Below are 23,204 nucleotides of genomic sequence, written 5' to 3' on the forward strand. Positions count from 1 at the left end.
TAGGGTTTTGTGGGGAGGGCATTTTGTTGTTTTGTGTTGTAAAAAAAAAGTGGCAGGCCGCTTCTCACCGCCTGGCTGCCCGGCTAGCTCTACCCGAAATAATTACATAGAAACTGTATTTATTTAAACACCATCTGGCTGGTGGCACACACCTTTAATCCCAGCACTCGGAAGGTAGAGGCAGGGTGGATCTCTGTGAGTTCGAGACCAGCCTGGTCTACAAGAGCTAGTTCCAGGACAGGCTCCAAAACCACAGAGAAACCCTGTCTCGAAAAACCAAATAAATAAATAAATAAATAAAAAATAAACACCATCTGGCCCATTAATTCTAACCTCTTATTGGTTAAATCTCACATATTGATCTAACCCATTTCTAACAATCTGTATTGCCACTTGACTGTGGCTTACCAGCATGAGTCTAACCAGCGTTCTGTTCTGTCTTCCCTGCCCATGTAAACGCTGCCCTATCAAAAGGACTAGGCAGCTTCTTTATTTAACCAAAGAAAGTAACATATAGACAGAAGATCCTCCTGTTTTGTTTTGAAAAAGTTCAGTGTGTAGAACTGGCTGGCCTGAACCTCCCCTATGTTGCCACTCTAGGTAACAATTTTCTATTGCATTTTCATGACCCAATTGTCAGTTTACTTGATGAGAAACCTAAACACACAGGGCATCTCACCAGTAGAGTTTTTATTATAATTTCCTAAAACAAAACAAACTTTTATTTACTCAAGTGAGAATTAATGTTTATAGATGCATAGTAGGAAGACAGAAATTACTCATAAGGTAAGGGACTTATCATGCAAGCATCTTAGGGAAGCATTATCAGATTTGAGATACAAGGTGATTTCAAATAAGACAACATGACTGGTGCCAGAGGAAAGCCTAGAAACAGCCAACTAGCATAAGGAGAAAGTAAGACCGAAAATGGAATGAAGTTAAGATCGAAAAATAGAATATATGATATACATAGTGTTTCAAAAATGGAAGAATTGTATTTGATGGTCCTCATTTCTCCCTTATAAGTAGACATTCCTAGGTCAAAGCCTGAGTGGAGTTCTGCAAAGGAAGCTTGAATGTGGTCACGCCTAGCGGAGGCATGTAGGGCCCCAGTGTCCCCCAAGCCTTTCTGTCTTCTCATTTGAACAGCACTGTATCACTGTTGCACCATGCATGAAACATGCATGCTCTACAATGGTGCAAGGAAAAGCTCCCATCTGCAGGGAGAAAGAAAGGAAAGAAAGAAAACACATATATGAAGGCTTCTAAAGCAGTGACAGACAAGAGTAGCAGAAACGGGAACATAAGCAACTGACTTTAATACATTCCATTCTTAAAAGCCAACTTCAAATGTTGTGTATCTTCAGGCTACTGATGGAACACTTTCCTTTTCATTATAATGGAGCTTTCATACCTGATTTGTTTCACTCAGGAAGAGCCCTATGTGATGTACAGGAAATCTGATAAGCCCCTCTATGGAAACGACAGATTTGAAGGATATTGCCTGGATCTACTGAAAGAATTGTCAAATATCCTGGGTTTCCTTTATGATGTTAAGCTAGTTCCTGACGGCAAATATGGAGCCCAAAATGACAAAGGAGAGTGGAATGGGATGGTTAAAGAACTCATCGACCACGTAAGCAATAATACACCTGATTGCTTTCTCTAAAATGCCCTGAGAAAGTAAAAGGAGAAAAAATAGTTTATTCAAAAATAATAATAATAACTTGATACCAAAGTCTTGAATAACAACTTTAGTGTCCCACGTTTTTAGCCACCTGCACACAAAATTTACAAAGGAAAACAAAGCCACCAAGATATGAAGTTTCCTCAGTTTGGAAGGATGAGGGAAAATAAAAGTTGAAGATCAAAATGTATACATTTATGCCAAAGGATAAGCTTGAGGGGTTTTTAATTAAATCAAGATTCTAGCACCTGCGACTCAGAGAAACATCTCACCTTGTCAACTTATACATGACCAAATTGTTTATCCCTTCCTTTTCTGAAATGTCCTTGATAAAGACGTCGTCATGCAATTTTGGTTTAAAATGTGTGCATGTGTGCGTGGGCACACGCAACTTACCCTAACCTACATCTCTCCATATTTTCTGGTTTGTCTTTGGCAACAAACACTGAAATATAACTAAAATTAGCTTCATGCATGAAAAGCATTTGTAGTTGAGATTGGGAAGTGGAGATGCTGAGGGAAAGTCTAGCCATCCGCAGAGAGAGGAGGCAGTCCAGCTGACAGTTGTGCCCCTGTTTTCACAGAGAGCTGACCTCGCAGTGGCTCCTCTCACCATCACTTATGTCCGGGAGAAAGTCATAGACTTCTCCAAGCCCTTCATGACCCTGGGCATCAGCATCCTTTACCGGAAGCCCAATGGAACCAACCCGGGCGTCTTCTCCTTCCTCAACCCCCTGTCTCCGGACATTTGGATGTATGTGCTGTTGGCCTGCTTAGGGGTCAGTTGTGTGCTCTTTGTGATTGCCAGGTAAGCTTGAGCATACTGAATTCATGACAATGGTCTGTCAGCCACAGACTTCAGAAAGCCCTAGTTTAAAGTACAATTTTACCTCTGCTCATTGCTGCATTTTCTCAAGGTTTCCGTGTACAGCTATTGTGTGCATTGAAAGCTAATTATCCCTAAAGAACATTTTTAAAGAAACAAGAAAGTCCTTTATATTAATTTGACTTTTTCCATATTTCAATTCACATAAAATCACTATTTATTCTATTTTCTGAGGAATACAAAAGAAAAAAGCAATGGATCATCTGGGATAGCTAAAGCATTATTAAAATAAAAATAAAATGATTTAAAACTATTTGGTTCTTGAAATAATTAAATAAGTCAAAGAGAAAAACCAGTTAGCTAAGAATCACCATAGCAAATAAAAAACATGCGAAGATTGAAAAATTGAAAGATACTGAAATTCTTAAGGATCCGCTTTGAAAATTTGTGAGATTATTCTTTAAAATCATTGAATGGTTAATAAGAAAATCATAGAAGTAACACTAAAAAGACATATAGATTGTGGAGTATTGATTGGTTGTTTGATTGATTGATTGACTGACTGATTGATTTTGTACTGGGGATGAACTATAGAGTCTTACATAAGCCCTATACCACTTAGCTACATTCTTAAGCCATTATAAAAAATTTTATGATCGTCAACAAGTCAACACTTTAAGCTTTATCTTTCAAGATTAAATTCTGCCCTCTATATGTAACCACTATACTTCACACAATTCTTCCAAAGATATTTATCTCATTCAGTAGACCATATATTGAAAAGCCTTTGACCCTGAATTTGAAACCGCTATTTTATTTACCTCTTCCTCTTAAACATTTGATAGTCCTGGACAAACCTTTTTGGAAGTTATTTTTAGTCATGTCCTTGTTTTCAATCTTTTTCACCTTTCAACAAAAGTTGATAATAAATATTTCCCCTAATCAATTTTTGTCTTCTCTCCATGAATTTCTAAGAGAAATATCTCTTCATGGCAGCACTTTGTCATTGCTCACTGTCTAATTTTGATGAATGACCAGTAACTTTTCCCCCAGCATAATTACAAAAAAAAGTTTGGGAAAATAACCCAAGCAGCGAACGTTCAGAAGACCCACAAGATGGACAGAGTCAAGCCAAACAAGTGACTTCTGTGAGCATTTAAACTTTCAATGGAGACGAAGTCTAGTTTTCAACACCTTCTAAAATGTGCCATTTCCAAATCTCAAATTTTATGTTTTTTGAAATAGTGATCAAAATTCTCTTTCTGCACACACACAAATTACCAACTTCAAAATGGCAATCTTATCAAGGTCAAGAAATCATGCTCAAGATAATTTTAAAAAATATTCCTTGCAAATAGTTTTTAGTTAGTTATTGATCTTTGGAGAATCGTCACAGTTCCTAGGGGAAGTTCTTATTACCCTGGGGTAGCCATGTACTAATGAAGTGCCCCCTCACAAGAAGCACATCACATGGTTCTGTACTGTGACATTTCTCTGCCTGAGATACACCCCAAAGTAAGCAATAAAAGGGGGTTGAAGGCAATAAAAATGTGTGTCCTCATACCCTAAGGCCAGGGTTTCCTCAAACGTTAACACTCACAATTGGAGCAATGGAGGTAACGCTAATGGACAGGCACATTACTTCCTATAGCGAAACTGGCCAAAGCTGGAAGGAAAAGAGTGACAACACAGGCCAAGCCCAGGGAAGCGCACAGATGGAGGGGTCCTGCTGTGCTGCATCCCAGCTGAATTCAGTACCATAGGAATGAAAGCCAGTTAATCTAGTCAGCATCCTTGGCTCCGGAGCAGCTTTGGAGTCTGTATTGTGAAGTGCATCCTTTTATGATTTTTAAAGTGGAAAATTAAAGACAAATTTAAGCAAACACCTTCACACAAAATGGACCCCTAAAAGTCATCTGCTGAACTGAATTGACTTTATAAAGTTATAAAGCATTAGTGGAAGAAGTGAAGGAAAACCTAATAAAATGACAGTGAAGCGTGGCTACTAACAATTTGTATGTTAGGGTTTTGGTTTGGCAGTTGATTTTCTAAAAATATTTAGCCCCAAGGATTTAGGTCCATGATGTTCATGATGACCACAGGACTGAAATGAGCCAAATTTCTAAGCAGGGCTTGCTTAAATTAGTGAGTGACATTTGTCTTACTAAAGTGAAGCTCTTAAAGTTGGCATTTAGAAAAAGGTAAAAATAGGAAAAAGAATGGTCCCTTGAGAGCAGATTCTAAGGTTACAGTACAAACTCGGGGGTTGTATAACAAAATCAAACAGATCTTTCTCTATAGAAACAGATGGATCTTTTAATCATCAAAGCAACCAGTGTCTATCAACAACAAGAAACAGCCAGTCCCCTCAATCTGAGACTTTAGAGCAAGGAATATTTCACAACTTTTCACTTAGTGTAAACTTTATATATATAAGCCCTAACCCAAAGCAAACGTTCACATGTATAAATCCAGTAGATTGACTATGATGTTTTGCTGTATCTGTTTTATTTGGAAACAAGGAAGGTGTTTCTTTGCAATCCAGGCTGTTCTTAAACTTCCTATGGACACAATCTGGTCTCACATTGGAAGCAGTCCTCTTGCCTTAGTCTCCCAAATGCTAAATTACAGGCAAAACCACCATACCCATGAAAAGCTAATAAACATGCAAGTTTTGACATAGATCTAAGCACACTCTTCCATGTATCATGTTACTGACAGTCAGTACTGACTTATTGGGTGTCATCTGTGACAATGGTTTCTGATGGTCATTCTTGCTGACCATGTATTGGATTTTCCTGTAGCACTCCTGGTACTGATATGCTATATTACAGTGACTATATTAATCAGACTTTAGGATTCTCAAACTGAAATATCTGCACCTAAACAACAAGTGTGTCTTTCTACACTGTAAATACCACTGTGTTACAGCACAGCCTTGTCTCATTGTTCAATACTCCCCAGTTCTTGTGCTTCCCAAGTCACTCAGAACCCTGGAGAGAAAGAACTGGCAACTTCCCGAAGAGCTGAGAAGTGTGCTGATGTTTAGTTTCCCTCTGCTCTACAGAAAAACCAGTTAATTGCTTACAAGTGTTAGAGTATTTTAACATTTCTCTATTTATACAGGGAAAAATTTAAAAGCAGCATTCCAAGGACATGTGCTCACAGATCAGCATGCATTTAGTGGGTAAACAACAGAATATCAGGGGGTAGTGGTTGCCAGGTTTTACGGTCTATTTGAAAAGCTCGTACTCTTGAATGCATAATCTTCTTAATTTATTGCAATTAATATGTTAAAATTATTATACAAGGGACAATGATATTGTTTAAGTAACATCATCTTTAGTCTGCATGCTGTTCCAATTATTAGGCTCATTAATATCGGTATTCGTTCTTTCAGCTGAGCAAACTACTATGGTTATAAGAGTGTATAAATCCAAAACTTAATTATACTGTTGCAACAGTAATTAAAATGTATTGGCATGCACTGCCAATTAAAGCTATGTTCATAAGCTTACAGGAATGTGCATGGCGTGCCCTAGGAAAAGTCACAGGAAAGAGTTGGAGGATATTATGGTGCAATAAATGACCAAGCTGCTATCCTAATGCCCCTAAGACTCTGCAGGAAAACATTGCACACTTTGCAGAAGATGTCCAGGGCTTTAGAGAACATTTTTCATGAAGAAGAACTATCTTCCAGTTCATTTGACACAATTCACAGCGTGTCCTGTTTTTCGCTGTTGATAATATACTCTCCTTAAGCCCAGTTCTCCCTGATGCACCTGCATCCAGCTATTGTTTACAGCTGAAGTCTTACGGCTTGGAGAGCAACCGTGTGTTCTCATTGGCATTAGGGTATTTTAACATTACTCTAACAATCCTTTTTGACTTAAAAGGGCCCGGCAACAAATGGCAAAGCTTTCAGTGCTATGAATTATTGCATTTTAAATTATTACAGTTTACTTTGCAGAACATCTGGCAATGTTTATTTAAAACACACACACACACACACATTGCTAGGGTAGTTCCCTAAGACCCTAGAGTAGGCGCCTCTTCTGGATTGCATAGGTCAGAAAGATTCTTAGAGAAACAGAAAGGACTGAAGTTGTAATCAATTCCCCAGATTATTATTTTAAATATTGCTCCTAGACTTCTATATTTCCTTATTTTATAAAGAGGCAATCTGAAGCCAGATAAGTCAAGTCAAATCCATTGTGTAGATTTCCTGGAAGATTCATTGTATTTTGTGGTCTCTTGCAGGCCAAGCGATAATAGTGCCACAGAAAACACTTCACACCTAACCAGAGTTGGTGATTGCATGACTGTGGGGCATAATTCAGAAAATAATTCAATTAAAAATAAATCAAGAGGAAAGCATGAGTTTCTAATTTCCCACTGTGAGCCTTGAGGTTAATGCTAATAAGCTATATTGGTATATACAGTGTATACCTATACCTGGTCTGTGCTCCTTCCAATTTAAACTTTGTCTTTTCACTGAAAGACTGAGATTTGTATTTCTATATAGTTATTTTTAAAATAAGTGATATTCTCCCAATTTCAGTCCATTTTGTTCATTTTTTTTATTTTGCATCATTTGTGAAATGTTATACTCTGTATAGGGTGTGTTCATGGAGCAATAAATGTCCCTGGAGGGCACATGACCCTCATAGCACCTAGAAACGTAACATCTCAAGCATGTAATCACTATGTATTCCCTGCCACTCTTGTTGAGCCCTGCTACAGTCAAAACTTGAGATGCAGGAGCTTTTCTTTTTTTTTCGGGGGGAGGGGGTGTCTAGAAAAAGGGTTTCTCTGTAGCTTTGGGACCTGTCCTGGAACTAGCTCTTGTAAACCAGGCTGGCGTTGAACTCACAGAGATCTGCCTGCCTCTGCCTCCCGAGTGCTGGGATTAAATGCCTGTGCCACCACTGCCCAGCTGTGGGAGCTTTCCTTTATAGTTATCCCAGTTACTCAGTAAACTAGAAGTAAATGAAAACTCAGAATTTCAGAATTCAGTAGACACAGGTCTGAGGAGTGCCATCCTAGACAATGGGTTTGACCCTGAGACAAGAAGCTGGTGAGTATTTGCCCAAGGATTTTTCCATTTGGTTCAGTAGAGCTGGAAGTATCTGCACACAGCCTTCACTCCTCCTGCTTCTGCTCAGTTGTGGAGTGTTCTCCACAGTGCTCAGCAGGTTTTACTCTGCGTCATGTGTGTACCTGATCTTCACAAACTGTTTCTGTTAATTACCACAGGTTTACACCCTACGAGTGGTATAATCCCCACCCGTGCAACCCCGACTCAGACGTGGTGGAAAACAATTTCACTTTGCTAAATAGTTTCTGGTTTGGAGTTGGAGCTCTCATGCAGCAAGGTACACCGGTTACCCACTTTGTCACTTGCATCCCACAGTCTGCTGGCAAGTTTTCATGCTGGTAAACTCCACCATGAAACTAGATGGTAGGACGAAACTCCCTTGGATACAAGACAATAGCAATATTCTTTCTAGCCAGTGATCAAGACAAAGGCAGAGATAGGGTCTTAAAGGGAGCTTCCTTGCTATGTATCTAAAAAGCATTTTTTCCAAGAAGGACTTACATTTTCCTGCAAGTATTGAAGATTAAGAAACCTGTATGAGTTATTTTCTCACTGATGTAATCAAATAGCAGATTAAAAGCGGTTTAAGGGATTAAAGGGTCTGTAGTGACTTATAATTAAAAGTGTAGTCCATCAGGTGTGGGAAGCTTGGCAGCAGGTGCTTCGGGCATCTGTCACATGGTATCTGCAGTCAGGAAACAGAGACCAGTGAAGACTGTGCCCTGACCACCTTGTCCGTTTCTATTACTTTCTCCTTTTCATTAAGTCTACAGCCCAACTTATAGGAAGGTACTTCTTACATTCAAGGTCTCCCCTCCTCAACCAAACCTCTCTGGAACATCTCTGTAGACATCTTAAGAGATATGTCTCTAAGGTGACTCAAAACTGTGTCAAGTTAACAGTGATGGTTATCCATCACAAAACCTTAGACTTTAAAAAAAAAATAAAATAAATGCATTTCCGTAGGTAGACATGACCATCTTTTGCTTCCTCGTCATAAAGTGCCAAGTCAGAGGTTTAAATGGAATGGAATTTAAACCCCTTAAAGTCTGAATTCACTTGGATTCTTCCAGTTGTTAACAGGCCCTAGCACTGCACCTAATTACTCTGAGAAACTCTACAGAGATTCACCTTAGCCACCCAATAACTTTTACAATCTTCTTCAACTGGTAACCATAGCAACAATAAACTAGAGGCTAGAGAAATAAAACTGAAACTGAAAAGATGTTATATATTTTCCCTTTCTCTATGATTTCAGAGATTCTTGTTTTTGTTGTGGGAGATAAAGAAGTTTTAACTTTTGGAATAAATCCACCTCGTTTGTGGATTTTCTTCAGCTTTGATTTCAGGCATATGGTCTATCAAATATTTCTAAGATTAAATGAATTAATTTTAAAAAAATCATAAGGCACAGATGCTGCTGTGTTTGAACTATCTTTTCATTTGACAATAAGCTACAAAATAAATTGTCAAAAGAAACCCAAATGGGATATACATTAAACTTGTGCGTGATTTGAAAGTCAACTTAAGGTTTTTCATTAGGATGTCGCTATCATATCATTTGAAATGTTTACTTTCCGTGAATCTGACAGAGAGAGAGACAGAGATGGAGACACAGAGACAGAGAGACAGAGACAGAGGAGAGAGGGAGGGAGAGATGGAAAATAAACATGCATGTTGGTTATTGGTATTGAAATACCACATAATTTAAGAAATGGACACTTCTTTCTGTGCAGTCATGCATAGTTTATGTGGGGACTGTTAAATGGGCGTAGACACAGCCAGATTTAGTAGAAATCACTGGCATGAATTTAGAGCATAAGACAGAGCTATAAATCCCACAAGACACCCCATTAGAAGCTGTGTCTTGCTTACCCAGTGTATTTAATTCTTTAAGGTAATTATCGTGTGAGCAATTATTCTCAGAATGAAGGAGGCCTCCTCCCATCCCTACAAGTTGCCTTTTCCAGCAATAGAATGAAAATCAAATGCATATAGGTTTCACTGGCCATGCTGGAGACCTATGCAGGCGTATGCCGCTGTCATGTACATGTATCCATTTAAAACCCCTCTCATATGTTCCCTCATTTGGAGTTTACCAGCATCCACAGCAAACTGTGGGGTGCAGTGTCTGTTAGTTACCACTACCTTGGATACATGACAGTCAGCCCCAGCCAGACTCTGCTTGTCTTCAAGAAGTTGACAAACATCCTACCGTGCAAGAAGCATTGCCCAGTGCAGTATTTGTGACTGTTAGTACATCTGCCCCTGACACATGGCATTGGACCAGGTAGCTACTCTCTCTCTCCGTCGTGCTCTCTCCTGTGTGCAGAAGCCTGTCATTGTATTACATTGGAAACCACTTTGTTTCATTTCTCTTTTTAATGTGATGATCAGACTTTCTCTTTTCTACAGAGCCTGAGCAAAGTCTGGATCAGGATTGGCTGTCATGTCTGCCATAAAAGGCACTAAAGAGACTTCAGCAAGTATTGTCCCAACCTGAGTATTTTCCAGTGGTGCTTTACTCTGTGCTATCACTGCTTTCATGCCTTCATCCTCTAGGGTACTGAGCATGCTCAAATCATCTCTTCTTGAGGGACACCATTTTGAAACATATCACATAACATTAAGAATTAAGAAATTAGCAAAATTATACAATTTTTTAAAACAATGCAAAGGAATATTGAGAAATTTCATTAATACCATTAATGAGAGCTTAAAATGCAATTCCATTAGGTTGCTACATTTTGCCCTAAATTTTAGAGAATTCTTTTAAAATTAAAAATATTTATTTTAAAGTCAAAAAATACAAATTTATATTTACATGCCAAATGGTGGTTCATCTGTAAGTCCTTTTCTACTTCCATGCAAAACACAATATGTGCATACAGATAAGTTGAAAGCTATATTTTTATAAATGCAGCAAAATAACAAAAGGATAAACTGCTAACAGAAACTCTGTACCTATGAGCCAAGAAAAAAATGTATCTATAATGAGATATTCATCTCCCATGGCTATTTTATAAGATAATGGTGTTTTAATGGCAGCTAACTAAAGATCTAAAATAATATCACATTGCCACAAGGCTGCTAGATCAATTAAGCACAAAGATACAAGGCAACCTTGGGCTTCAAGTGTACAAACCCACAGGCATGTAAGTCCTTACACCACAAGATGAAAACAACAGCGTCAGATTATTCTGCTAAATCCTTGGAGGCAATTTAATGGAAACGGTTACAAATTTGTGTAATGTTATACACCGAAATTCAAACAAACAAAAGAGGGAATGCAAACTACAGTCAAAGCCTTTATCTCATCGGAGGGAAGCAAGCCCCGCAGAGACACTGAGCATTAAAAGGATATTTCTGTATTCAAAGCCCAGACACTCTGCCAGCCTGCATCTCCTTATCACCGGCTTTGTGCTGGTTTTGATTCCATGAGCACTGTGTGTGTCAGTTTGTAGATTGAACCTGAGCATAAACTCATTCAGTGGCAGACTAGAAAGCCCCAAATTTTCTTTCCATCTCACACCATTAGTACTGACATGATGTCAAGACACCCAACCAGTATAAAGAAAAAATCCTCAAAACCCTATGTCCAATCCCCTAACACTCAAACATTTGGGTCTCTGGGATTTTCAATGGGGGCTCTGCCGTGACCTCAGGTTCATAGCAGGAATGCTAAGCACATCGCCAAGGGCAGGTTACAGGCAAATGGACGACTAACTGAAGTGCAGTCAGGAATCAGATCAACTGGTGTGAACTCAACTGCACTTCAGGTCCCTTCCAGCTGGACTGCTTGGGATGTAGGCAGCTAAGCTCAAAGATGAGCTAGGCTCATCAGGATGTCTGACAACAGAACCAATAGAAAGAGGAGGCTTTTCACAGGAAACACATATTGAATATCTCCATGCTACCTTTTAAAAGCAACAGCAGCCTGAATGGTAACTAAAACAAGTATTCCTACCAGACACAACATCTCTCCACATGGGAAAACAGCCAGCTTCGGAGCCAATTATTTAAGGGCAATATGCCTTTTGAAGAATGTATTTTATTTCAGCCAAACAAGACTGCAAATTAGAGGGAAAAAAAAAACCCATATTGTTTCCTTAAGAGGAACCTGAAACAAAAAGTGAATCACCCACAAATAAGTGTGTCTAAGCTTCATTTCACATTATCTGAGAATTTCCAATCATTTTTTTTGAAAGTAGCATGTTATAACTGGGCTGATCTGTAACCTTTTGAAAGTTTCTCACATAGCTTAACCTTAAATAAAAATAAGTAGTTACCATTTTCATCATTATATAAAAACCTAGAATATCTTACTTCACTCTAAATAATGCATTAGCCAGTAATAAGATCAGAAGTCTTGGAGATAAATTCTTCACTTTTAAGCAGCTAAATACATTTTAGAGAGTCTATCTTGGGGGCTAAAAGCATCTCAAGGCCATCAGCTCTGACTACTTACATTGTAAGCAGAAGTAATAACTAATAATCATAAGTAAAACTTAAGGAAGAGACCACTTGAATTTTGTTCCATTTCTAGAAAACACATTCATTTCATCTTCATGCAAGACAGGCTTTGAAGAGGTCCTCCCCCTTAGATAGGACCTGCGTGAGTCTCCGTTTGCTTACCGACTTGGTGTAACTCCCTAACTCTGATGATGCTGTCGCAGGATCAGAGCTGATGCCCAAAGCTCTATCGACCAGAATAGTTGGAGGAATATGGTGGTTTTTCACCCTAATCATCATTTCATCCTACACTGCCAACCTGGCTGCCTTCTTGACAGTAGAGAGGATGGAATCTCCCATCGATTCCGCTGACGATCTGGCGAAACAAACCAAGATAGAATACGGAGCAGTCAAAGATGGCTCAACAATGACCTTCTTCAAGGTAAGAACTTGGCGAAGCCTTCTTAGGGCTTATCTCATCTTCGCATGGTGGTGGAGAAAAACAAAAGTCTCTTCAGCTAGAGAAAAGATATTGGACAATGTTTCTAATGAAATGAATTTTTAATGTCAAAATCTCATTATAAGGAACTACATCCTCACCACAAAGATCTTCAGTCACTCCTTCAATCCATATTTTGTTTGTCTGTTTACTTATTTGGTTTTTGTTTTCTAAAGCAGAGTTTCCAGGGTGGCCTCAAACACACATTATGTAACTAAGGCAAGCCTTGAACTCATGATCCTCTTGCCTTCACCTCTCAAATCTCGCCACACTCAGCCCTATCACCAACTTAACACACTCAAATCTAAAGATTAATATATTTCCCTGGCCTTAATTTTTTACGTGTATTTATTTACTGTGCATCTGACTGTCTACACACACCATGGCACACATGTGGTAGCCAGACGATAACTTGTAGGAGTCCATTTCCTCAGGTCTCTGGGCTTCAGAGACTGAATTTGAGTCATCAGACTTGGCAGCAAGTGTCCTTACACAGACCACATCACTGCCCCTTCTCTGGCCTTTATATTTGAATAATGATGCTTCCTGGATGCAATCTAATGATGCATCCACAAAGTGAAGATTTAAATAACATTATTTTATCTTCTGTTTGATACTTACAAGGTAAAGCATGTGACCAAAAAATGTTGATATTGGAACTAAGTTGTAGAATTAAACCAAAAACATCTCAGGGAGCTAGCCACATCTACAGCTTTCCAGGAACCATAAATATTTTATGGGCATCAAAGAAGAATGATGTCAAACTGGTTTGGGTTTTATAACCGAGTCCATTTCACTGTCCAGGTCTTTTTAATTAGTGATAACAATAATAAAACTGATTTTCACCTTGCTTATGAAGTAAGCCTTGGTATTTTTATTATCAAATCTCAGGAAATATAACTCCCATAAAATGAATTCTAGTAGACCCAGTAGGTTTAGTAATCATGAGGTGTGACCCTTTGCTTTATGATGTAGGAGACAAGAATTCCAGAAGCTAGCTGAACCCCTTGTGTTGTCATGAGTCGAGTCCTTTCCAGCACAGGGCCTTCAGCCTTCTGTCAAGAAACACTGATGAACTCAGAAATACAAGTTTAAATTCATCCAGTATCCCATCTCACCACAGCTATAATTGGCTGCCACCAAGAAAAAAAAATAACAATCAATGTTGACAAGAGTAAGGAGAAAGAGGGAATCTCACTCACTTCTGGTGAGAGTGAAAAATAATATAGCCGTTCTGGAAATCAGAACATAGGTGTCTCAAAAAATTAAACAGAACTACCATGTCCCCCCCACTGTGCCACTGTTGAGCATATACCCAAAATCTCTACAACCTACTGCAGATGTACCAGGACACCCACACTCAAGATAACTCTCTTCACAAAGGCAAAGGAATGGACCGGCCTTGATATCCATCAACAGAGGAATGGATGGTGACATGCGGTGCACACATGCAGGGGAATTTCATTTGGCTTTAAAGAGAAATGAAATGATGGTGTTTGTAGGAGAATGGTTAAAGCTGGGAAGGAAGAAAACATTCTGGACAACAACAATGGAATATTGCATGTCATATGTGCTCCTAGTGCAGAATGTCTACATGTGTATGTAAGTGGATGGTCTGTGGAACTAGGAAGGATAGCAGGAGGGTAGAGAGGTCTCCAGGAAGTAAGGCACAAGTGACATGAAAGCAGAAGGAGGCTGGAAGTGAGGGGTAGAAGGGCGTCAGGGAGATGAAGAGAAGAGGTAAGAGAACCAACAGAACTTGTGTTTATTTCCGGATGAAAGAGAATACTTTTCCTGCTAACTTATTTTATTTAAAAAAATAGTGAAAATAAACGTTGGTGGTACAGGAAAATGAGCTTGAGTAAACAGAAACCTTTGGACCAGAACAGGTCCTGAAGACCCCTCTGCAAAGTTCACACTTGGATTCTTACAGACATAGATGTCAGTCCAAGCTGAGTGGACTTGTGAGGTCTACTAACTTAGAAACAAAAATGCCAGAAGGAGGACAAAGCGGGCGCATCACTGTAGCGCAGTGTGCACTCATTGCCTAAGTGAAGAATTTTAGCAATAATCGCAATAAGAACAGACTGATGTGGAGTAAGCATAGCTAGAGGTTTATTAAGGACCAGACTAATGTAAAAGAGTAGTAATACGGTTTTCTTATATAGCACGAAAATTTTTTAAACTTATTTTCCTCTTAAGGACAAAGTGACTAATTTAATCACTGTATACATCAAAGAGATTACATCTCCCTTACAGAGTGATATTTAAAGAATAATAGTTATTTTTGAGTATAAGACTTCCATAGTTTCTAAAAGTTTAGTATTTTTTGAAAATCAGAATTGTGAAGTGTGCCAAAGTGAACTTCATTGTTGTTTTTGCCATAAACAAGGGAAGTCTCAGGCAGATGAGACAGAGGGAAACGCACCAAACAAAACTACGTCTATCCAAAGTTTGTTGCTGTGAATTTTCATGCAATCTTGAAGGACAGGGAAATGGGTGGCTCTGGTATCCCATCTTCCCACAGTCACAATGGTTGCCACCAAGAGAGAAGGCTGATGACAATAGGTGAGCAGAAGGGTCCCCAAGGACTTTCAGATGCACACTACCAATGGAGGAGGACTGCTCCGAACAGTAGACCTGACCTAACTTTACCAAAACTAAGTCAGACCCCAGAGAATGCTAAGAAGTTTGTTCCTCAAGGGTGGAGACCTAGTCTTTTGTTTTACATCACCAGAACCCAGTCTAGTGACTGGTACACAGCAGGGTAGTCTGAAAATACATATAAGGTACAAACTAGTGACTGTTACAGAGTGGGTACTTAGAAAACAAGTTCATGGTAAATAAGTAAACATTTAAGCAAATCCTTCAAAAGAAATGAGAGACAGAAACAACACACACACATGCACACAAACCACATACACACAAACACACGTGCACATATACATACACACAACGCAAACCACACACGTGTGAAAAAACATATACAACCACACACACAAAAAAAAAGATAGGTGGCTAGAAACACCGACCTACAGATAAAGAGTCCCTGTTTGCCAATGTCTTCACTTTACACATCAGCCTGTGGCCCAGGAACTCTGTTTATCAAGAAGGAATTCATTTGCAAAGGGAAAAACAAGGACTGAATCTGATTTTGCTTCCCCTTGAGGGAAGCAAGCTCTCAGACAGCTTCAGAGGGCACACATTCAAGAGTTCATAATCTAGATTGTTCTACAAGGGAAAGAACTATTCCAGCCTCTTAGCCGTCTGGATGGTTTCCATCCAGAGAGCTCAGTCACTGAGTGGCAGTAGTTACAAGCAGAAGGCATCAATCCTACCAATGTCACTCTTACTGTGCCTCCCGGCCTCCCTTCTCCCTGCCTTTGCCTCTTAAGTAAAAGCAAGAACCTCTTCTGAGTGGTAGGATTTGGTCTACCCTAGCTGGTGGTTGAAGCAGAAGCAGAGAGACCACTCAATCACGAAAATGACATTTTCACATCTCATTGCAGTGCAACGAATGTCTTTTTCCCAGAACAGCACAGCCTTCTGCAGCACCCCAGTGATTACAACCTGTCCCTTTATTTCCAAGGTTGATTCAAATCATTCCAGAACTAAAGAATGGGCCATTGTAAGGGCCACGGTTATTAACAAAACACACTGATGCCTCACATTTGCTCTCCAGACCATAAGCAGGGGTTTTGTTTTGGTATTTTACATTTATGTATCTATTATTTATTTATATATCTATTTAGTGTGTGCGTGTGTGTATGTGTGTGTGTGTACATACACGCATGCTATGGAGAATGTGGAGGTCACAGGACAATGTACAGGAGCTGTCCTCTCCCCTCTCCATGTGGGTCCCATAGATCAAAGTCAGATTATCAGGTTGGTGACAAGTGCCTTTACCCTCTGAGCCATCTCACTAACCCAGAATAATTCTACTTCTACAATAGCAATTAAAATAAAAGCAACTTACAACAATTTAATAGCAAAAGCTTTCCAAATAACATTGCTGCCAAGCCCTATTCTCAAGGGATGTTTTCACTAAAGTGTTGTCTCCAAAATGCGGCCGAAAATTGCTTGCAAAAATTTAAATAAATACCCATTGACATTTTCTTCTAGACTTTTTTGTTCTTACAAACAGCATGATATCTTACACTCTAAAATGTCTGTATTCAATTCTCATTTTTTTAAAACTCAACACATTTTTTTGTTGCTAAAATCGTCCAAGTGAGTTTGTTTGTTCCATTATCTAGATTTAGGTAAACTTTGGGGTTTTTAAAGATGTGTAATTTTAGTGTGTGTGTTCATGAGTCTCTGCGTTTGTGTATGTGTGTGCATGAGTAAAAATGCTCATAGGAGCAAAAAGATGGTATAGCATCCTCTGGAACTAGAATTACTGGCAGTGGGAGCTGCCCAGTGTGGGTGCTGAGAACCTAACTCAGGTTATCTAAGCAAGAAATGTTCTAAGTGCAGAGTCATCTTTTCAGTCCCCAGCTGACGTTTTTTAAGCAAAAGCTGGGCCCTGTATATATCTGAGATGAGGGAGGTGTCCATTTTTTTTTCATTGTGCCATTTGTATGTGGAAACACACTGGTCATCAAAGACGAGGCATACGGGGGAAGGAGGGAGGGGGATGGAAACACAGCATACATTTCCCAAATTTTAGAAAGCTTTAAACAGACATCCTGATATTCTAGCAATATGGCATTGCCCACAAGGAAAACAGCAACTGTATTTTTTTGGCCAAGGTCCGGGAACTAATAATACTTACTATATACTATACTTCTACAAGTTCGTGGGCACTCTGAGTCTTAAAGTTTTAATCAGCATGGATCATATAACAGTCTATTTGATCAAAGTGTGACATTCATCACAAGGACAATTAGCAAGTCATGATTAGGGAAAGGCCAAGTTCTTCACCAGCTGTCCTGGTACTGCTGAGGATGATTAGGAAATTGGGTGTCTGCTTATCAAGACTTTATTTATAACAAAATTTGTAAGTCAGAAAATTCATAATTCAGTAATTCAATAGACTTCAGCAGACACTGTCAACACCCTATTTTGTTGGTATTTGTGATAAAGGTGCTTAACACCCCTGTATTAGCTACCATGTTGCTGTCCTCTGTTCTACTGGTTAATGACTTGTTCCCTTTAATCACTGCAATACTCTGAACAGGTAAGGCTCTCACTGATCTTCTGACTTTCTGGGGCCACAATCAACATCACAGGGGGCAGAATCAAAGAACAGTTAAACCCTACTTAACCTGTGCCTGCACTTTCTACCAAAAAGAACTGGTAGCCACAACATCCAATTAACCTTTCCTTCCATCAAGGGTGTACTAGGACATGACTGTCTCCTAGCTCATAGAAACTAGAGAAGATACACATGCACAAAGCTGTCCTTTTTCCTTGCTGCAACTCTGTTAATTGCCTTATTAAACAAAGAAAAGAGCCTATCTCTGGTGTCACCGTGGCAATGTAACAAGTCACATTTTTATCCCAAATAATCTTTGTGCAAAGCTCTAAGAGACACTTGAGGCTTAAAACAATTATTTACCATAACCCCCATCCCAGAGAAAGTATTGTTTTTAATACAGATGAGGAATACTATAGGTCATTTCAGGAAATTTGACTAATATCAAAGGCTAGGATATAAAGTAAGACTTTCCCCATCTGAAGCCATACAGCCTGGATTCAGATCTGACTCTGGCTAGTTAGCTACGTAGACCTTGACAAATTGCTTCAATTCTCCATACCTTAACTTCCCCGACTGCAAATTGAAGCTAATGTCTAAAACACGAGATTATATTCAGGGTTACATGACTTAATGAAGGTAATATGCTTACACAATTCTTTAGCAAATGGTAAGCAATTTCGAAGCTATCACCGTTATCATGAAGTTTTAACTCTAAAAGTGCTCTCAGGTTCACTCTCTGCAGACTTCAAATTACTCTGCTCTGGTCTTTGTTCAGCCTTTTTGCTCAGCAATCTCTAGGGGAAAAAAAGTGCCTTCTCTTAAATCCCAAGCCAGTGCCAAGACCCAAAATCTGAAAAAGAAATTCAAAGAAACCCCATTGAAAACCTTTCCTGAGCACATGCATCGCCTTCGCAGAACCATATCCCAAATGGTAGGTGAGCAGCCGGGGGAGCAGCTACCCTTAGAACTCAGCAGGGCAATTCAACTGAATCCAGCTCAGTATCTTTCCAGCAGCTCCATGATGTCAGCACCGAGGATGCATGGTAGAAAATAGGAGGGGGAAAGGCTTAAACCTTCTGCAAAGCCTGGAGACAGGAACTGCAATAGACAAATGTGTCACACACAACCTGCTAAATACACTAAGCTTACATTGCAACATCAGGACGAGGGGCGAACAGAATTCCCATGGGCCAAATTGGCTATGAAATAGTCATGTAAGAAGGACTTCTCAGTAGAGTCTTGCCTTGTAACAAATCACTGTCTTCTCGGACTCAAGCCAGGGGATTACAGAGATTAGATCGAGATTCTGTCTAAAACGACTTGGATAAAATGGGTTTTAAAATAATCATCACAGACTTGCCATTTCAGGCTTTCATGGTCTGGGGACTTTGGACCAGCTGTGGGAATTAGGAGCTGTAGCCAGTATAATCTCTTTGCAGTAAGTGGCTAGTGCCATCAGCAAAGCAAAGACTATTTCAAGAAGGTCACTGAGCCCAACACCTGTGGAACTGATGCTATTGCAGGGAGACAGAGTTCAGACAAAACCACCAGGAAACAGAAAATGAGAGAAATCCCTCAACCTTTTCCACCCTGAAAGACATTCTTCCTTTAAGATCTTCTTGTTTGAAAATGCAAGTTCCTTTACCTCCAGTGTCAGAAGATAAAAATGTATTCGCTTGGGAAAAAATGACTTTAAGTTAACCTAACCTTTTAAAAAGTGTGGCATATTGCTTGTAATATACCAGTCTTTAACTGTGGATGGGAGAGAAATGTGAGACATAATTGAGCAAAGATGTTTAAGTCTCACCAGGAGAATTCCCCAAAGGGAACCAATGAATTGTGTAGCTTCAGAGAATGTTCAAATGCCATAGGTTTCTATTGATTCACAGTGAGGGTATGATCAGACAAAATCAGCGTACCTGGAAAGACAGAGTCCCCACTGCATCACAGACTCTCTTCTAATAGTCTTCCTTCAATTGATTATTGCTAAATTAAATCAAGTTTCCACATGGTGTGAGATATTATCATTTAATGAAATTTCATTGTACTAAGTGAAACAGCTGTGTTTCAGGCAGGGAATTCCCCTCTGTATGCTGGCTTCATAACCTTGGATTCTGAATTGTCAATATCTTTTGTTGATATTTAAAGGTACTTTTTAAGATTAGTATTTCTCAGTAGTCTACTGAAAAGACTTAACACAGAATTATTTTGATTATTGATTTGCTCTGTATGACACATTGCACATTTATAAGGTCACTTTTGACAATGCCAAAGAGAAAGTCTCAATAACTTATTCCTAATATGCACATGTGTAGGATTATGAAAATAAGTAAGGAAAACATGTGTAAACATTTGTGAACATAAGACTTTCAAATACTCTGGCCCAAAGCTGGATTTTATAGATATTGATTCTACTGAATAATAGGATCATATATTTTCCCTGTAGGTGCCCTATAACTTGGTTGGAGAAACACTGTGATAAGCAATACTTACCTCAATAGAAATGAAACATCAGAAAGATATTTCTAGAAAATGGAGGTTCTAGCCATCTTAAAAGCATCCTGTACTGCAAAGCTCTCACCTCTCATATCCTGCCATGACAAGCCAGCAGCTGAGAACAGAACTATAGGAAAAACAAAATGCTACAAAAGTCTAGGGAAAATACAAACAATATCCACATTATCTTCCAGATCCCAACTGCTGCTGCACTTCTTGAGACACAGAGTTCTTGTCCAAATGAATAGAATCTGTTGAAAGTCATTAAATACTCTCAAGATATGATATGCAAAGTGCAAGATCTTGAGCATCCCTCTACAGCAGAGTGCACCTTACAAACACTTAGGTGATTTCTTTAGAACATGAGTTAGGCCCGTTAAAATATTCACCTGCCTATGAGTTTCATGGATTTTCCATTCAAACAAACAATTTCCTTTGACTAAGAACCTAGACTCTGGAACAAGAGTGCTAAAATGAGACCCTAGCTTTATTACTTTTCAGTGTGATATTCTATTTCTACATCTGTGGAGCAGACAGCCTAACGGTACCTCTCCAATTAAATGAATGAGTGCATGCAACATGTAAGCATTGTCTGTGCTCATTGCTATCACTATTCTCAACAGTTTTTAATGCCCACATACACATTGAAAGTCACCACCTTGGGCGTACTCAGCCTGCGAGCACTACAAAGCACAAAGGAAGAAGTAATCATCAACATTGTTACAGTGACTCTGCCTTCTAACTAATGAAATGCTTAACATCCATCACCCGTGTTTATCAACATAAAGATGGAAATATAATCAGGCTGAGCCATGACAACGAATTTATCTAAGCCTGTGTCCTCTAAGAATATGGGAATTCTAATTGACTTTGGACATATTGAGTGAAATGAGAGGTGATCACTGTCCTCATGCTTTAATAGTCTATGTATTATGTGGAGTGATTCAGGAGGCTGACTCTTTTTTTTTTATGTTTCTCATCACTGTTTTTATTTTTTTATTTTTTTAATTTATTTATTTATTAAGGATTTGTGCCTCCTCCCCGCCACCGCCTCCCATTTCCCTCCCCCTCCCCCGATCAAGTCAGGGAACCCTGATTGCTCTTCGAGCTGATGAGGGAGGAGGCTGACTCTTAAATCTACGTCTGGAACAGGCTTAGGAGAGGAAGAACACCCAGCCTTTTCATTCAAATGCTTCATTGGGTCTTTTAACATTTAAAATAATTTTTGGCAAGGCATACTCATAGTTTTAAGAGGTATTAAGATTTTCATCTTGACAACTAATAAAATTCTCTATTAAAAGGTAAACACCAAATTTACTCTGAAATTGTTCTTTTAGGGCCAGACAAAAAATAAATCTGCCTGAGTACAGCATTATGGTGGTTAAAACTCAGTGCTAAGAGGGAAAGAGTCCTCGGTTTGGTAGTGGCTCATCTGCCTACCAACTGTGACCTTTATGGGGCCTTTCTCCCAGGACCTGTTATACAAAGGGCCTGATCTAGGGAACAGAGCCATGGACTTGGAGAATCCTTAAGAGAGAGAGAGATTTCCCAGCAAATTTCTCTTGGTAGATATCCAATGATGAAAATCCACTATTTCCAAGTGACTGTGTGACTTGAAGGTCCCTGCATGCTTCCCCCTTATGTCGGCAAGGATAGAAATTTATTTTCTTCCTCCTACTTCTACAGAGAAAAATCCCAATTTTCTAACAAAGACATTTCAATTTAATAAAATTTAAAATAATGAAATACCAAATGTTCTGTGAAATTTTTACTTGGAAACTGATGTCTATGCTGTACCAACAAAAAAACCAAATAGCCAAAAGGCCTCCAGAGGATGCCAGACCTTTAATAAATGTTGTGTTTGTGAGTGTAGATCAAACAAGATTAAAGTCACTGTCAAAGAATTCTGGTGATGTTGACATCTACCCTACCAGGTCAGCAAGGACCACGGGAAGGAACACTGAATGAACAGGCGCAGTTCCTGGGGTCTAGGATTAGTTCTGATAGTAACTTTCATTGTTACTTTCTGGAGTCTCCAAACAGTCTGTACTGCAAGTTCCTCATCTATAAAAATAATAGTTTAGGTGAATCTATCTCTAAAGTTTCAGATAGCTTTAAATTGTCATACTTCAAAGAAAATTATTTCCCCTTAAGGTAATTTTCTGAGGAAGGAATACTTTGCTGTAAAAAAAAAAAAAAGGCGACCTCCCAGCCTTTGCATAAGTAGCTCATCTCTTCGCTAAAAACTTAGACGTATCAAACTCTTTAAGGCTGAAACCACACAACAAATGAAGAATCGGCCAGCAGCCAGCACACACCTTTGTTATGGAGACATGAGCTCCAATTTTCAGGTCTCCTGGGGCTGTGGAGTAAGTCCTAGGGGCTTCATCATGACAGAATGGGTCTCATAAAACATCACCAAGTACAAGGTATGAGTACTGAATTGCTATCTGTCTCACAAGATCTTTCTCAGGGGGCTCTTCAAATGTCTAACAATCCTATCCAAAGCCATCTGTCTCTCTCCACGCCAACTCATGAGGCCTATTCTATTAACCCAAGTCTTAAATAGACCTAAGAGCCAAATGAATTCTGAGAATGTCTGAGCATAAACAAACTACCAGAGCCGATTACAAAACTACTTCATTTCGTGTCTCCAGGCCCTGCCCATACCAAGGCATCTACATGTGTCAGAACTGGCTTTAGCTTGAAACCATCCGTAATTTCCATGATGACATTCATCTTTGAAATAAATGGAAGGGTGTGCTGATGCAAATGAAGACAAATTCAGGGGAAAAACTTGAAACGTTATGGAAATTACAGAGTAAAAATGTAAAATGCCTAATCATAGATCACTATTCAAAAGAATGGAAATTCATATCTAAGCAATATGGAAATGTAGGCAGTATGTTTTAACAAAGAAAAGAAGATAATGAGGTAATGGGGTCT

At 39.1% G+C, this 23,204-nt stretch overlaps 1 protein-coding gene across 7 annotated transcripts in view; it reads left to right on the forward strand.

Annotated features, from left to right (window-relative positions):
• Grik1 (glutamate ionotropic receptor kainate type subunit 1) overlaps positions 1 to 23,204 on the forward strand; it is a 384,549-nt gene that overhangs the window by 334,531 nt on the left and 26,814 nt on the right. For 6 of the 7 annotated variants that reach the window (XM_041678559.1, XM_041678562.1, XM_041678563.1 and 3 more), the window contains 4 exons: positions 1,433 to 1,636; positions 2,272 to 2,495; positions 7,770 to 7,888; positions 12,288 to 12,505. In XM_041678559.1, coding sequence (XP_041534493.1) covers positions 1,433 to 1,636; positions 2,272 to 2,495; positions 7,770 to 7,888; positions 12,288 to 12,505 — 765 coding nt within the window. The remainder of the gene's footprint in view (positions 1 to 1,432; positions 1,637 to 2,271; positions 2,496 to 7,769; positions 7,889 to 12,287; positions 12,506 to 23,204) is intronic. The other variant, XM_041678564.1, reaches the window with a different exon arrangement.

This window comes from Microtus oregoni, unplaced genomic scaffold, assembly GCF_018167655.1.
Source record: "Microtus oregoni isolate MIOR12 unplaced genomic scaffold, Mior012 000030F_ref0000283, whole genome shotgun sequence".
Classification (NCBI taxonomy): Eukaryota; Metazoa; Chordata; class Mammalia; order Rodentia; family Cricetidae; genus Microtus; species Microtus oregoni.